This window comes from Ornithorhynchus anatinus, chromosome 13 (assembly GCF_004115215.2).
Source record: "Ornithorhynchus anatinus isolate Pmale09 chromosome 13, mOrnAna1.pri.v4, whole genome shotgun sequence".
Lineage (NCBI taxonomy): Eukaryota > Metazoa > Chordata > Mammalia > Monotremata > Ornithorhynchidae > Ornithorhynchus > Ornithorhynchus anatinus.
In genome coordinates, this window is record NC_041740.1 from 1081622 (window position 1) to 1097989 (window position 16368).

Sequence of the window (16368 nt, forward strand, 5' to 3'; positions counted from 1 at the left end):
CCCGGCATGGCCCAAGAGGGTTCTGTCCATCTCGATGCTCCCCTGGGAGCCGGCTTATTCCCAGTTGTCTTGGCCAGAGAGTGGCCAGCGGTTTCTGTCGGTGTTCTCGTAGGATCAGAGAAGAAAAGGAAGGCGGCTGCTCCCGCGGAAGACTCGGCGTCCTCCTCCTCTGACTCCTCCGGCTCTCCCGAGTCCTCTTCCGACAGCGAGGTGGAAAACGAGAGGAACCGGAAAAGAAAGCGCAAGAAGAGGGCCAAGGTTAAACGCTCCAAGAGGAGGAGAGAAGAAAAGAGAAAAGAGGAGGCCAGGAGCAAGCTGGCGTCCAGCCAGAGGGGGTGAGTGGCGACAGAGGTCGTGGTCCTGTCTCACTGTGGGACCCCTCCAAACAGCATCCGTGTCCTTGGCCACCCACCTCCTGCCATACTTCGATCAGGTTTTGGGCTGACCAAGCACACCCTTGTGTATGTTCACCTCATCCCAGCACTGTGTGGTTAAGACTGTGCCAGTGTCTGGATCCCACAAGTTGGGTTTACTTGCTTGACAGTGGCCCAGTTTTGCAGCAGTTGTATGCAGAGGGAGAGGGAGAGAGAGAGAGAGAAAGAAAAGAGAAAAAAAGAACAAATATATGAAAATGAGAATGTCTTTGCTGTACAAGTGTGTGTGGTTCCAGTGGAATGTTATGGACCAAAGATCATTTTGTATCCCATTTCTTTGCATTGTTCTCCAGTTTTTCCATTTTCCCAAGACGTAATTCAATTGGCAAGATGGCTTCGAGGAAGAGATGTCACATGACTGCTGTGAAATCACTTTCTGAGGCAATAGGTCATACTGTCCCATTCCCCATTCCCACCTTCCCTGCTGGCTCACCGACCCCTCTGGGTCATGGGCGACTGCTGTGGCCACCACAGCCGAGCTGGTTTGCAGGCTTCCGTTTCCTCGTGGTGGGCGTTTGAGCGGGGCGCTCTCGGTCTCCTTACTTTTCCAGCAGTCCCTCGGACCACAGCGAAGCCCACGGGAAGGGGGCCGTGGCCGACCCAAGTGCCAAGAGGGAGAAGCCGCTGGTGCGTCCTGAAGAGATCCCTCCCGTCCCGGAGAATCGATTTTTGCTCCGAAGGGACATGCCGGCGGCCGGCACGGAGCCCGAGCTGTAAGCTTCCATCTCCCACCCTCTGGCTCTTGACCAGCACGGCTGAATGACCGGTCAGAGAGTCCTCTGTTGCTCCTCTGCAGGATCTCCCTTCTCCCCCACCTACTGCTCGGTTTTCCTTCCCAGTCAAGGAACCTATGGGCGTTTCAGGGAGGTATTTGGTCTGACCTCGTGCACCAAGCTCCATGGGTGACCGCCGCAGGGATTGCGTTGACAGAGCTTCCTCGGTGGCAGCCGGGCGAGCACCTCCGGAGGAGGGGAGGGAACTCCCGGACCGGCCCGGGCTGTCCTCCAGAAAAGGTCCTCCTGGTGGTTCCCGGGCCTGCCCTCGTCTGGGCACGCCATCTCCATGTGCCCTGCGCTCCAGGGGCAGAGCCTCCCCTCTCTCTGAGAGGCTCCCCCGTTCACTTGGGGCACCCTCCTGTCGTTTCAGAAAGCTTCCCGCCGTCACCCCCACAGTCAACGATCAGAAGCCATCCGTCTCCAAGTCAGGAAGGAAGATTAAAGGCCGGGGCACAATAGTACGTGCATCTAGGTGGCTTTCCTTCTGTGGGGTCACCCTGACTGCCGCTGCCGGCTTGGTTTCGCTTCCCCCGGACTGCAGCATGACCGTATAAGCCACGCGGGGCTGTGGGAGTTAGGTACCCGTGGCCCGATTCCGGACGCATTTCTTCCCGAGGGAGGACAGGTTGGCCCTCAGTGCTGGGCACCTTTAATGTCTGTCACCTCGGGAGTAACTGGTGAGACTTGCTGATTTGGGTGAGGAGTCGGGAAGTGTGAATGGGAAACGGGAAAGCGAGCGTCAACCCGAGACTGGGGGAATTTGACCGAAGCTCTTCGGAGATGGGTCGGGTAGCAGCCAGTGCTTCAAAATTCTCATCGCGTGATTGGTCCAAGGTCAGATTTCATTTTGCATCTCTTGGGCATTAATCCTCCTCTCTGCACGCTCCCAAAGCGCTATCACACGCCACCGCGATCACGTTCCTGCTCCGAGTCGGATGACGACAACGAGAGCAGCGAGACGCCTCCTCACTGGAAGGAGGAGATGCAGAGGCTTCGCGCGTACCGGCCGCCCAGTGGAGAGAAGTGGAGCAAAGGAGACAAGTAAGAGTCTGGGGTCCTGCTGGGAGCCCAGATCTCAGAGTGCAACGGGACCGGGGCGGGGATTCCTGAGTATCAGTGATTTCTCAGTGATTCCTGGCTATCACTGCCCCACTCGCTTGCCAGTCATCAGAGACATCGCGTGTCGTGAGTTCCAGAGCCCTGGGTGCGGTCCTCGCGGACCACCGTTCTCCGCTCCGGGCCAGGAGTCGGGCAGGAGGGGGAATGGCTGATGGGTCATTCAGCGGGACTTTTGCAGCAATTTGGACAGGCCCAGCGTGAGGACGCTTTGAGGGAAGGGAGTGGGGAGAGAGGTCACAGATGGGAGATGGTGCCGGTGACAAGGTGAGTCAAAGTCGTCAGGCGGAGAAGCTCCATTGAGTCCCCCGAGAGATGTTTCGGGTTTGTTCGGGGCCTGCCGTTCCCCGGGGGGGTCGGGCGGTCGACTCTTCCTCCTGGGATCCCAAGCCTTAGTATGGGAGAGGCCAGGATGGAGAAGGGTCCGTGGAAGATCAAGATGAGTGCTCACCATGGGACCCTGGAGTGAGCCCGTTCTGCCCAGGACCTCCTGAGGAGGAGGAGGGGGAGAGCGAGCCGTCTGGGTCTGGGGGTGAAGCCGGGCGGGGCCACTCGTGACTGTTTCCCACCGTGCAGGTTGAGCGACCCGTGTTCCAGTCGCTGGGATGAAGGGAGCCGATCGCAGCGGTCGAGGTCTTGGTCGTACAATGGCAGCTACCCTGAGCTCAGCACGCCGAAACCCTCCGGGGGCCGCCACCAGAAACACCGTAAAGACAAGAGGGCAAAGCACAAAAAGAAATCGAAAAAGCAGAAACACCCCAAGCGGCAGAAACAGGCCAAGAGGAGGAGAGCCTCTCCGTCGCCGGAGGTGGAGTCCCCCCGCTCCCCGACCCGGCGGGCCAGGTCCTCCTGTGATCGGGCCAAGAGATCGCCTTCCTCGTCGCTGTGGTCCTCGCGCCGCTCCTCCCAGCGGGGCCGGTCCCGCTCGGACAGGGACGCGCGGAGCTCCTCGGCTCCGTCCAGCCGGGGGGTGCCGTCTCGCTCCCCGTCCAAGTCGACATCCCAGTCTTCCTCCAGGGCCAGCTCGAGGTCCAGGAGTACGTCCAGGTCTTCGGCCCGTTCCCGGCACAGGTCCGGTTCCGACTCGAGCTGTGCCTCCGGACCCCCGGAGGCTGTCCCCTTGTCGCCTCGGGATGCGGCCTCCCGCCCGGGCGAGAGGAAAGCCTCCAGGGCCGAAACTGCGCGGCCAGCGGGGCCCCCGGGCGAGCAGCCGGTCGTCCAGCCCATGGTGACCAAGAGCCTGCCCGTGATCCCACTGAGCGACAGCCCGCCACCCTCGCGCTGGAAGCCCGGACAGAAGCCTTGGAAGCCCTCCTATGAGCGCATCCAGGAGATGAAAGCCAAGTCGTCAGGCCCGCTGCTTGCCCAGACCGCCCCGGCCGGAGCCGGGTCCCGGGACCCCACGCTGTCTTCGTCCACACACCGGAAGAGGGAGAAGAGGCCGCGTGGCGAGCGGAGTGCCTCTTCCCGCTACCACAGCGATACCAGGTCAGGGAGCTCCAGGTCTCCGAGCGGCTCTTGGAGAAGCCGCTCCTCCTCGAGGTCCTGCTCCAGGTCCGGGAGTCCGATGAGCTCACGTTCACGCTCCGCTCCCAGGTCCCGAGCACGCGGCAAGTACAGCGGCCGCTCGCGTGACAGCCAGTCGCCCTCTTCATCCTCCTCCTCCTCCTCTTCCTCCTCCTCTTCCTCCTCCTCCTCCTCTTCGTCCTTGTACCATTCCGGGAGCGGCGATAGCAAGAGGAAGAAGGTCACCCCTCGGGGACGGAGGTGTAACGGTGTCGAGACTAGGAGGGCAGGCAGCTCGGAGCTCAAGGGCCAGAACAAACCCGCCCGGGGTGGCGGCAGGTCTTCCCGGAGGAGGAGAGACAGTGCGAGCCCGTCCCCTCCGGGCTCCTCCCCGGACAGTGAGCTGTCACGGGCCAGAGTGGACCAGCCCTCCCGACGAGGGGAGGGACGCAGCCCGCCGCCTGGCCCTTCCGACCAAAAACAGGACGCGGTCCATCTTGTGTCTCTTGGGGACAGGGAGGAGAAACTCAAGAAGGGACGGGGTCACGAGCCTCCGAAAACAGGTGGCGGGAAAGAGGGCATCCTCGATCCCCCGCCATCGGGTGGGGCCCAGAAAAAAACCTGCATCGGGAGCAAATGGGACTCGGAGTCTACATCTGAGCGGGAGGCGAGGCTGAGGCACCGGGACCGTGCCAGGCCCGCCTCTGACAAGGAGGAGGGGGAGGCCTCGTCTGAGTCTGGGCCCGAGGTGGGCGGGGAAGACAGCCGGGACCCACCCGAGCGCAAACCGTGGAGCGGCCGCCGGCCGGCGGACCCAGCCGGGGCCCGGAAGGGCAGAAGGCGACGGTCACCGTCTTCCACCGAGGAGAGCTCTTCCTCGAGCGTGGCCAGCGGCCGGGGAGCGTCGGGCATGCGCCGTCGCAGGCCCGAGGCCCCCCGAGAGGCAGTGGTGCCATCCAGGAACACCCGTGACAAGTCAGGAGGGAGGAAGGAGAGACCGTCCAAGGTGCCCAGGCGACAGGAGGCGTTTCACTGGCAACCCCCGCTGGAGTTCGGAGAAGAGGAGGAGGAGGAGGAGGGCGGGAGCGAAAAGCCCATAAGTGGAGAGGGGAGCGGGAGGGCCCTCGCGGCTGAGCCCAGGGAAAGCCCGACGGGCGGGACGGGGAGAGCCAGGAAGGCCCGCGCCGCCGACGGCCCCTCGAGCACCCTGGGCGCGGCAGCTGGCCCAGCCCCCGACTCCGGGCCCCTCCCAGACGGCGGCAGCGGAGCCAGCACGCCCTCGGCCACGGACCATCGGGAGGCGACCTCAGAGCCGCGCCCGGACGGCGGGGAGAATGCCTGGCCGTCAGGAGAGAGCCCCCGTGGCAGCGGCGCCGAGGACGCAGTGCAGTCGGACGACAACATGGATATCTGCACTCCTGACCGCCTTTCCCCCGAGAAGGGGCCCGGGGAGACTCCCTCGCCGAAGCAACCGGGATCCGGCACCCTGGAGGAGGGGCCGGCCCTGGCGAGCCGAGAGTCACCGCAGGAGGGCCCCGGGGCAGGCGCGGCCGGGCCGGACGACCGTGAGGGGGCAGCCGGTCAGTCGTCTGGGAAGGGAGCAGCCGGGCCTGAGAGTGGCCCAGCCCCCTCTGCCCCTGGGGTGGGAAGCCCCGGCCAAGTGCGGACACCGGAGCCGACGCCGGGCGGCGATAACAAGTGGAAGCCCCTGCCCGGGGTGGGCAATCTCCCAGCGCCCACGCCTAGCAACGCCACAGAGGCCAGGTGCCTGCCCGCGGCGTCCCAGGCAAAGCCACCGGGCCTGAGAATCGAGATTAAAAGCAAAAGCAGAGTCCGGCCCGGGTCCCTCTTCGACGAGGTGAGGAAGACCGCTCGGCTGAACCGGAGGCCAAGGAACCGCGACAGCTCGAGCGACGAGCCGTCTCCCGGCCAGGACGACGCCAGCCCGTCCTCGAGCGGCAGCCGGTCCCGCAGCAAGTCTCCACCCAAGTCGAGGCACCGGACGAGGTCCCCGTCATCCAGCCGCTCGCGGAGCCGGTCGAGGACGTCCTCCTACTCCTCCCGGTGAGCCCAGGCCCGAGGTCCCCATTTCCCTGAGACGGGGCCGTCCTGGGGGGTGGGGCCGGACAGCTCTGCGTGGATCCGTCCCTGTTCCCCACGTGGGCGTCTTTAGGCCGGGGGGACTGAGGGGAGCCTGCCCGACGGGCACTCGGTTAGGTTCCTCAGCAGCCACCGAGCCGTGGGTCTTCCCGGGGGGCCGGTATTCCTCGGCCACCGTGGGCTCCGTTGGCGTTGGCAGCAGGTTGTGGGGGACGAGCGTCCCGGGGCCCTCACGCTCTCGCTTCCCCACCGCAGGTCGAGGAGCTCCTCGAGAAGTCGGAGCCGAGGATGGTACAGTAGAGATCGATCGCGAAGCCGGAGCAGCTCTTACCCCAGTTCCAAGAGTCACAGGTAACGCTTGTCTCCGCGTGGACATGGTGTGGTCGGATGGTGGGCCGGGCCTCCCTTGGGACCTTCTGCCGTCTGCCCGGCACCACCGTCCCAGCCCTCCCCATCTCACGCTTCAACTCCTTACCCCCCTGGAGCCATGCCTCAGTTTGCGCTCTCTACCCCTCTGACCCCTCGCTCAGGCCACCCGTCCACCAGCCAGGATTCCCGCCCCGCCCGAATCCTCCGACCCCAGATCCTCCCACATCTTCAGAGGCTCCGGAAAACCCTCACCCTCCAGGAAGACTCCCCAGTGAACTCCCAACATCCGGAGTTGCGTTAACGCGATGGCTTCCTTGTGCATTTTCCATTCTGGATTTGGACTTTTATTCCCAAAGTACTGGTGCTGCTCCCTGCTATGAACTTGTTGCTCCTGCCATTAGTGAGGATTGTTTGCCTGTCTGTGTCAGTCCGCCTGCCTCTCCCATTAGGGCGTAAACCCCCTGAAAGCAGGTCTTCGACCCTAGTGATTCTCCCTCTCCTCCGGGCCGGGTGCAGAGCTGTGTGCGCACAGCGAGAGCCTCAATCAGTTCTGGCGTCGGAGATGTCGATGGACCAATGCGTTGGACCTGGGGCAGGGACACCGGAGTGGTAGCTGGCCGTGGCTCTTCTTGAGAGATGGAGAGCAGACCGATGGGGTTATTTCTGGGGAGTTGGCCGTGGCGTCCCCACCACCCCCGGGCCCGGTGCCCCTCGGACACCGCTCGGTACCCTCGGGCTCCAAGCGCCGTATGGTGTTTTCCTTCTGAAAGCCAGTCAGTGGAGAGTATCGTCACGTAGCCAGCCGGGGCGGTGAATGGGATTGGGGGCCGGCCTGTCGCCTGCGGGGCTCGGCCCGGAACTGGGCACCACCGGGTTTCTCCCTCCTGTGTTGGCAGCAGCCGGTCGTACAGCCGGAGTCGGTCCAGGAGCAGCTCGTATGGCCGACACAGCCGATCCAGGTGAGAACCTTGTGCTTCCGCCCCTGGGAAAGGCCGGAGGGGTTGGGGGGCTTGGGGCCCAGCACAGTCGATCCAGGTGAGAACCCTGCACTTCCGCCCCGGGGAGGGCCGGGGGACTCGGGGGCCGGCATAGCCGATCCAGGTGGAACTGTGCGTTTTTGCTTCTGGGGCGGGCCAAGTCGGGGGTCCCCTTGATGGACACTGCTTTGCCCCCCCCGCCTCCCGTCATCTGAAATGGAACCCCATCTTTCTGACAGTCCTGGTTCATGGTCCTTTGTGCACTTTAAAACATTTTTTATGGTACTTGTTAAGCCCTTGCTCTGTGCCAGGCACTGGGCTAAGCACCAGGGTAGATACAAGGCAATTGGTTCCAATCCCACATAAGGCTCACGGTCTTAATCCCCGTTTTAAAGATGAGGTAACAGACCCGGGGAAGTGAAGTGTCTTGCCCAAGATCACAGAGCCTATGAGGGATGGAGCTAGGATAAGAACCCAGCCCTTCTGACTCCTGGGCCCACGCTCCTTCTACTAGGCTACACTGTTTCCTGTCAGATGGTAGTGAGGAGAGCCTGGAGCCCGGGGACCGAAGCCCCCAGACCTAGCAGGTGTTTTCTTTGGGCCTCAGCATCGAAACTAGATGGACTTTTTTCCTGGCCTGCCCTGTGACCATTAGAGAAGCAGCGTGGCTCAGTGAAACGAGCACGGGCTTCGGAGTCCGAGGTCACAGGTTCGAATTCCCGGCTCTGCCACCCGTCAGCTGTGTGACTGTGGGCAAGCCGCTTCTCTGGGCCTCAGTTCCCTCATCTGTAAAATGGGGATTAAGATTGTGAGCCTCACATGGGACAACCTGATTACCCTGTTTCTGCCCCAGCGCTTAGAACAGTGCTCTGCACGTAGTAAGCGCTTAACAAATACCAACATTATCATTATTATTTGGGCATGTTGGGGGCTCTGGGGCGGCAAACCCTGGGTTCATTTACCAGGACGCTTCCCCCCGGAGCCTCCCCAGACCTCCCGTCTCTTGCCGTTGGATGCAGGTCCTACACCTACGACAGTTACTACAGTCGCAGCCGGAGCCGCAGCCGCGGCAAGAGGAGCAGAGGGTACCACCGGTCTCGCAGTTACAACAGGCGGTCCAGGTGAGTGGCGTTGGCCGGCTGGCCGGGCAGACAACCTCTTCTGGGCCTAGGAGCCCCGGCCTCGCTGTCTCCCAGAGGCCCGGCGGTTCGCCAGTCGGCTGGCAAAGCTCAGGATGCAGGTGTGAACTTGCACCGGGCCTGGGCTTAGGGCCCCAGGGGATTGTCATCAATTAGTCCATCATTTGTATTCACTAAGTGTTTACTTATGCAGAGCACTGTACCAAGAACTTGAGAGAATACATTATAACAGAGATGATAGACATATTCTCTGCCACAAGCAGCTTATAGTCTAGTGGGCAGGGCTCAAGACCCAAGGCCTGATATGTCCTCAGAGGCCCAGGGCAGGAGCCAGCAATTCCCGTGTGATAACGGCAGAAGGGGCGGTGATCTGTGAAACCGGAGAGACGGATATTTTTTTTTTTGTTTTTTAAACCAACAAATATCCTTGCTCTCATGATATTCTGTAGACAGAGAAGGGAAGCCCTAAAGGTGGTAGGCTAGTTAGAAACTAGGCAGTCTCTCGTACCTGGCGTGTTTTTAGTTACTGTGAATTTTCACAAGGCCCCATTGATTACCAACAAGATTCAAGCTTATTGCTTCGACTCAGAATCCTGTTACGATTCAAGGGTGGTTTATTGACTCGGTTTGCTGCCCAGGAGAGCTCAGATGACGGTGAACTGAGGGAGAAAGACCCAAAACTCCAAGAGGGGATGGTTTTGCCTGCAACGCCCAGCCCGTCCATGGACGAATGGGTGGGTGAGGGGGTTGGGGGCGGAGTCCCTACCACCCCACTCTAGTAAGTGGCGATCTGGCAGGACAGCCTGCTCCCAGCTCTCCATGGCACCTTGGTGCTCCTGTTGGAGGGGGGAGCTGGCCGGGCTGTGGGCCCCTCTAAGGGACGGCGGTAGTGGTGGGCCTCTTTCCCTGGCTGACTGGTTGTCCAGTTGGCGGTACAGTCCCCGGCCCTGGATACTTTTTTCAGCTTCCGCCTCCCTTCCCCCCGGCCCCAGTAAAGAGCCCTCCCCCGGGTCCCTTCTGGATCCATAAAACGACTCCTCGGAGCCGGGGTTGGCTGCGTCTCTGTCATTTCTGGCCTGGTCTGCCCGTTTCTTTGAGCAGACACCTCTCCCAAAGGCCCCAAACACCTCTTGGACCCAAGGGCCTCAGTCCCCCGCCTCGACAGTAAGCTGCCCTCCCGCACCTTCCCGAGCAAGCCGGCGGCGGCTCTGCCGCCTCACAGCCCCAGCAAGGGCACCAAACCTTCCAAGGTTTCACAACTGCCAGTTCAGCCGAGGGGGGTCCGTGCGCGTGTGGGCGCGGGCACAAGCCTGTCTTCTTTTCCAGGAGTTGTCGCTCCTACGGCTCTAGGAGCGACAGTGACCGCAGCTACTCGAACCGCCGGAGCCCCAGTGAGAGCAGCAGGCACAGCTGAGGCGCCTCCCCGGCCGCCCCGCCAGCCCCCACGTGCCGCAGGTGCCCCGACTTGGCCGGGAACGAGGGCGGGCCGGTGGCCCGCGGCTCCGGCCCCATCTCCCCCGGTGGAGGGGGTTGGCCTCCACCGAGGGCTTTGCCGCGAGCTCCCGGCCGTCGGCCCCGGGCCCGTTGCTGCAGTGACGTCGCCCTCGTGCCGATTCCCCCGCCTTGGGCCCACGAGCTGCTGATCGCTTTCCCTCCAAGTTCCTTCCCGTCGGGTTTTCCCGGTCTTCTCTCCGTCCTGGAACTCCAACTGTTCTACTGCCACCGGTGAAGACCATGCTGACTGGCTCCTGGGTGTCGTCTTCTTGGGGGCTCCGGGCCCTACCCGGAGGCCCGGTCCTGCAAGCACGGGCTGGTGGGAGTGACCCTGGGACCGCTGGACGTCCCACTCGTTGCCACCTCCCAGTTTCCCTCAAATGATGGGCTCCAGTGGTGCCAACGCATCAGTTAAGTTTGTTGCGGCCATGCGAACGTACCTACGTGTTCTAGTCAGGGAAGCCCCCGGGACCGAACCCTAGATGTCACACAGGGCTCCCGGTGCCCTTTGCCAGTTGTGCCTCCACTCCTCCGTCCCCTGCAGCCTCCACAGTCGGAGGGAAAGGGCGGCCGGGAATCCGAAGCCAGGCCGCGGCACCACGCTATAGGGGTGGGGCCATAGCGGGCCCTTCCGAACCGCCGCCGCCATCAGCTCCGGAACGAGAAACTCTTGCTCCCGCACATCCGTCCTGGTGCCCGGAGCTCCGGCCCCATCCTCCACGACACGGGAGGGAGGAACGGTGTCGTGTTTCCGATTCGGCCTCGTCCCCGGGGGGACTCGGTTCGGATCAGGTCCCGAGCCAGCGTCGGCCTTCTTCCTAGTCAGGCGCGGAATGCCACGCCCTCCCCAAGCTGGAGGTGCCGGAGGATCCGCCGGAAGGTGCTTGGGCCTGGCCCTCGCCCGCCGCAGGGTCTATTGGCACGGAGCAGGTCTCTGGGCACTCTGTCCCAGGCCAGGCCCCACCGGACAATACCATCAGAAGGCTGAAGGGCTGGGGAAGCAGCAGTTGAGCCCACAGTCGCACTGCCAACCCGCCAACTAGCTTGGCATTTCGCTCCTCCCCAGTCCTGGATCTCCAGGTGGATCAGGGAAGTACAATCACCCCAAGGTACATCGTGGACGTAGAGAGTCCGCTCCCTGCTGCAGCTCAGACTGCTTGGGAGCCTAATTCCCTTCCAGGCCCTTTGGAAACTCTGTGTCGGGAGGCTGGGAGGGGCGACGAAGGGAAGTCGTACCTGCAGGCTAGCGGCCCCGGGCCTTCCAACGGGTCCCCCGAATGGAGGTTCATAGAATTTCTGCGCCATGGTGGTGGCCTGGTTCTGGCTGTGCCCCATAGAACGGTCGGGGCCGCTCGGTGCCCAGCCCGGCCGGCTGGCCTATGATCAGGGCCTGCCGCCATCCTCCCAGCCCACAGGTCTGTGCACCCCAAAGGCCCTGCCGAAGCCCCTTTGGAGCGGGAAAGGGGTGGTTTCCTCTCCGCAATCCGAAGCTCAGAAGAAACCTGGGCAAGATCTCCCGGAAGAATGGCACCACGACGGATCTCTTCCCGGTGGCAGAGTCGAGCCCCAAACTCCCAGCGCCCGGGGTTCGAGCAGATCAACCATCAAGAGAGCTTTATTTCTCAAGGGAATGGCCTACATTTTGGTACTCTTTCTATTTTCCGCCGGAACCGAGAGCTGGCGACTCCCGTCGGGCCGGTTCTGTGCCGGCCGTTTCCGGCCAAAGAATGAATCGGAGCCGGTAGACTTCAGCTACGTCAGAGTTTTGTGAGAACCCGGCAGCCGCAGCAGCAACTCCCACTTGTATGAAGTTGGTTCAGATTCCCTTGTCTGGGGAGGGGCCTCGTAGGCATTAAAGTGTGCTTAGTCTGAGGTCTCCGCTGTGCAGGTACGTTTCTGGGTCTGAGGCCCCGGGAGCGGTCTCCGCCTTCTCATGCCCACTGACCCTCTCCCTAACTCCGTGGTGTCTCTGAAGCTGGCCAAGGCCCCCCCGCCCTGTCCCGATGGAGAGGTTGGACAGACAGTGGCCTCAACAGATGCTGCCCTTTAGAGAAAAGTCTCGCCCTAGTTCTTTTAACTGGCATCCACCCCTCCTCTGCTAGCTGGCAAGCCTCACCACCTCTCCATCCTGTTCCTACTGCTTCCCCCCGAGACCCCACACCCTCCCCCTTCCCTCATCCTGAGGCACAAACTAGTCAAGAGTCTTTGCCAGGTCTAGAGGCAGGCACGCCCAACCAGCCCCAGCTCTACACACCGGAGTCACGACGGGGGTCCCTCGGAGGCTTTGGAAGGGGCGGTTCCCAGCCCCCACCTCTCCACAGCTGCCAGCCGGGCACAACGTGCAGCGGGATCGGAGCCCCGGACCCGCGGCTGTCCAACCCGAAGAGGGGAAGCCAACAGTAGCAGGGACCAGGGCAAAGCAGGCCGGGCTGCCCAGAATCCGCCTAGCTGGCCAGGTTGTCAATCGTATTTGAGCACTTACTGTGTGCTTAGCACTGCACTAAGCACTTGGGAGAGTAAGGCCTAATGGCAGGAGTGCGGACTTGGGAGTCAGAAGGCCCTGGTTTCTGCCACTTGTTTCCTGTGTGACTGTAGGGAAGTCACTTCTCAGTGCCTCAGTTACCTCATCTGTAAAATGGGGATTAAGACTGAGCCTCAACCTACCCCAGTAGGTATCTTGTATCTACCCCAGTACTTAGAAGAGTGCCTGACACACAGTAATAATAATAATGGCGGTATTTAAGCGCTTACTATGTGCAAAGCACTGTTCTAAGCGCTGGGGGGGATACAAGGTCATCAGGTTGTCCCACGTGGGGCTCACAGTTTGAATCCCCATTTTACAGATGAGGTCACTGAGGCACAGAGAAGTTGTGACTTGCCCAAAGTCGCAGAGCCGGGATTCGAACCCATGACCTCGGACTCCCGAGCCCAGTAGTAAGCACTTTACAAATACCGTAATTGTTATAACAATGTAACAGTCATATTCTGTGCCCACAGTGAGTTTACGTTCTAAAGGATATTGCAAGAGGTAAAGCTGAGTGAGACTCTTGTGGGGGCGGAGGGACTACAGCTAGCAGGGGTCCTCATGGGACTTGAGATTGTAGTCTGCTCTAGTGATGACTTTGGTGACTCTGTTCCTTGAAGCGGAGCTTCTCTGAATCCTCTCTGGCATTCAGCCGTCTTCCCCGTCACTCCCCAAACTGCCGCGTGGCCTCGGGCAAGTCGCTTCACTTCTCTGTGCCTCATTTACCTCATCTGTAAAATGGGGATTGAGACTGCGAACCCCACATGAGATAGGGAGTGTCCAATGCGATGTGCTTGTATCCACCCCAGCGTGTAGTACAGCGCCTGGCACGAAGTAAGCACTCAAGAAAGCGCGTAAGAGAAGCAGCGTGGCTCAGTCGAAAGAGCACGGGTTTGGGAGTCGGAGGTCGTGGGTTCAAATCCCGGCTCCGCCCTCGTCGGCTCTGTGACTTGGGGCAAGTCACAACTTCTCTGTGTCTCAGTTACCCCATCTGTAAAATGGGGATGAAGACTGTGAGCCCCACGTGGGACAACCTCATCACCTTTTATCCTCCCCAGCGCTTAGAACGGTGCTTTGCACACAGTAAGTGCTTAACAAATGCCTTTTTCTTTTAAGAAATACCATGATTATTAGTAGTAGAGAGGCCCAAGGAGTCGACCCAGGGACAGAGACCACCGGACAGGCTGAGGACGACCCCAACTCCTGCGGGGAAGGGAAGAGCTCAGGTCACGTCTCCGGATGGTCCTTGTCTCTCCTGGTTCCTGCGGCCGGGCAGGTTTTCATGAAGCCCGCCTCGTCTCCCCTGAGTAAACCGCCCCTGTCTCTCTCCCCTGTGGGTGTGTCTCTGTCTATCTCCGCGGGTCTCTGCCACTTCCAGCTGGGACCACATGCCGTTGGAGAATCCCACGGGAGTCCTGGCCGTGTTTGGGGGGATCCCCCCGTGGGTTCCCCCTCCCCTCCGCCCGGCCCCCAGGCCCTAGCCGTGCCCCACGGGCCTGGGAGTCAGAAGATCATGGGTTCTAATGCTGACTTTACACACACAAGGTCTTCTGTGTGACCTTGGACAAGTCACTTCACTTCCTTGTGCCTCAGTGACCTCATCTGCAAAATGGGGATGGAGACTGTGAGCCCTACGTGAGACGGGGGTCTGCGTGGTTTTTCTCATCTCTCAAAGAGGTAAGAAGGCCCTAGGCCTCACCACTCCAACTCTCCGAGGGGGGTCTGCGCGTTAGCCTGGCTCTTCCCCCGCCCCCCGCCTCGGCTCCAGGCGGAGGACCGAGTCGGGGTGGGGTTTGGGGAGGGGGTCCTGTGGTCCTGTGGACCCCCTGTGGGGGTCCAGGGGCGCGGTCTTGCGGGGGAGGGAGATGCCCTCGAGTTGTCATTTCCCGGTCACCCGACCGGTCCCCATCTCCGTCCCCCAGCTGTGACCCTTTGGGGGGCGGGGGGCGGCTGGGGCAGGTGTGGAGAGGGTGGGGGCCGCCAAGGGGGGGGGCGATCCGAGAGCTCCCGGGCCAACGTTCCTCCTTGGGGCCTCCCCAGCTCCGACTGAGAATTTTCACTCCGGTCTGGTCAGAGCAGTCAGGAGGGCGTTCATCTTGGAAGGCTTCCGGGAGGAGGTTTTTTCTTTGCATTTTCTCCAGGCACCTTTATTAATAATAATAATGGTATTTGTTAAGCACTTACTTTGTGCAAGGCTCTCTACTAAGCACTGGGGTGGATACCAGCAAATCGGGGTGGACAGAGTCCCTGTCCCGCGGGGGGCTCACACTCAACCCCCATTTTCCAGATGAGGTACAGAGAAGTCAAGTGACTTGCCCAGCTCACACAGCAGACAAGTGGCGGAGGCGGGATTTGAACCCATGACCTGCTGACTCCCAGGCCCGTGGTCAATCCTTGATGCCTTGCTTCTTCCCTTCAGGAGGGGAGGGGCGCGGTGGGCGAGGCAGAGGGGGGAGTCTCCCCCAGGTCTCCCAGGCGACCCTCGGGGACTTCCCGTCGGAAAGGCGAGGGTCGGGTAGGAGGGAGGGAGTCCTGCCTCCCCGGATCCTTGCTCCCGAGACGACTGACCCTCTCCTCCGCCACCTATTCCTGCTCAATCTATCAATCAGCGGTATCTATTGAGCGCTTCCCTGCTCCTTCCCCGCCCTCCAGCCCGCGGAATGCCTTCTCCCGGGGCGGAGGGATAACTCACACACTGTCACCCGCGGGGATGGAGGTCGACAGGGTCCGCAGCTCAATTTTCCCCTGCTCCATTTAGGGACTTAATAATAATGGTACTTGTTAAGCGCTTACTATGTGCCAAGCACTGTTCTAAGCGTTGGAGTCGATAGGTCGGACACAGTCCCTGTCCCCCATAGGGCTCACAGTCTCAATCCTCGTTTTACAGATGAGGCAACTGAGGTCCTGAGAAGTAAAGGCCGAGCCCGTCCTCGGGTAGGGATTGTCTCTGTTGCCGAATTGTACTTTCCAAGTGCTTGGTACAGTGCTCTGCACACAGTAAGCGCTCAATAAATACGATTGAATGAAAAAATAAAGGTCACCCGGCAGACATGTGGCAGAGCCGACTTTAGAACCCATGACCTTCTAACTCCCAGGACCGGGCTCTAACCACTAAGCCATGCTGCTTCTCTTGACTCGGCATTGGAGCCTGCAGCTGGAAGGGATTTTCGCCCACGGCGGGGTTTGCTCGGGATCCGGGACTTGGACCCGCCGGGGCAGGGGAATGGAGGGCAGCAGGTGGGGAGGGACAGGGTGGCACAGTCTGGTGGTGGAGACAAACACACACATGGTTGCTGAATTGTACATTCTAAGCGCTTAGTACGGTGCTCTGCACGTAGTAAGCGCTCAATAAATACGATTGAATAAATGAATGAACACACACACACGTCCTCTAGACTGTGAGCTCACTGTGGACAGGGATTGTCACTGTTGTTGTACTTTCCCGAATGCTGTGCACACAGTAAGCGCTTATTAAATACAGTTGAATAAATGAACACACACACACGAAACAGTGCTGGCAGAGGGACAGAGACAGTGTGACACGAAAAGCCCTGCCCTTCTGATGGGGACACGTATTCATTAATTCAGTCATTTATTGAGTGCTTACTGTGTACACAGCACTGTACTAAATACAACAATAAACATTGACATTCCCTGCCCACGATGAGCTTACAGTCCAGAGACTGTCTACACACTGTGCTGGGTCCTGGGGGTGGGGGTGGGCATGGGAACCTGGTCTCTGCCTCGCAAAAACCTTCAGGCCACGTTACCGCATTAATCCTGGCTCCTGTCATTTGTCTTCTGTGACCTTGGGGAAGTCACGGAAGCGGCACGGCTCGGTGGACAGAGCTTGGGCCTGGGGGTCGGAAGGACCTGGGTTCTAATCCCGGCTCTGCCACGTGTCAGCTCTCTGACCTGGTCAAGTCACTTAAC

General features: G+C 60.8%; 1 protein-coding gene across 7 annotated transcripts in view; it reads left to right on the forward strand.

The window, feature by feature from the left end:
• Positions 1-11784, forward strand: part of NKTR (natural killer cell triggering receptor) — a 33946-nt gene extending 22162 nt beyond the window's left edge. For 4 of the 7 annotated variants that reach the window (XM_029077254.1, XM_029077258.2, XM_029077259.1 and 1 more), the window contains 7 exons: positions 113-335; positions 986-1147; positions 1581-1668; positions 2103-2251; positions 2903-5896; positions 6188-6283; positions 6463-7191. In XM_029077254.1, coding sequence (XP_028933087.1) covers positions 113-335; positions 986-1147; positions 1581-1668; positions 2103-2251; positions 2903-5896; positions 6188-6283; positions 6463-6757 — 4007 coding nt within the window. In that variant the 3' untranslated portion in view covers positions 6758-7191. The other 3 variants (XM_029077256.2, XM_029077257.2, XM_029077255.2) reach the window with 3 other exon arrangements.
• The last annotated feature ends 4584 nt before the right edge of the window (positions 11785-16368 follow it).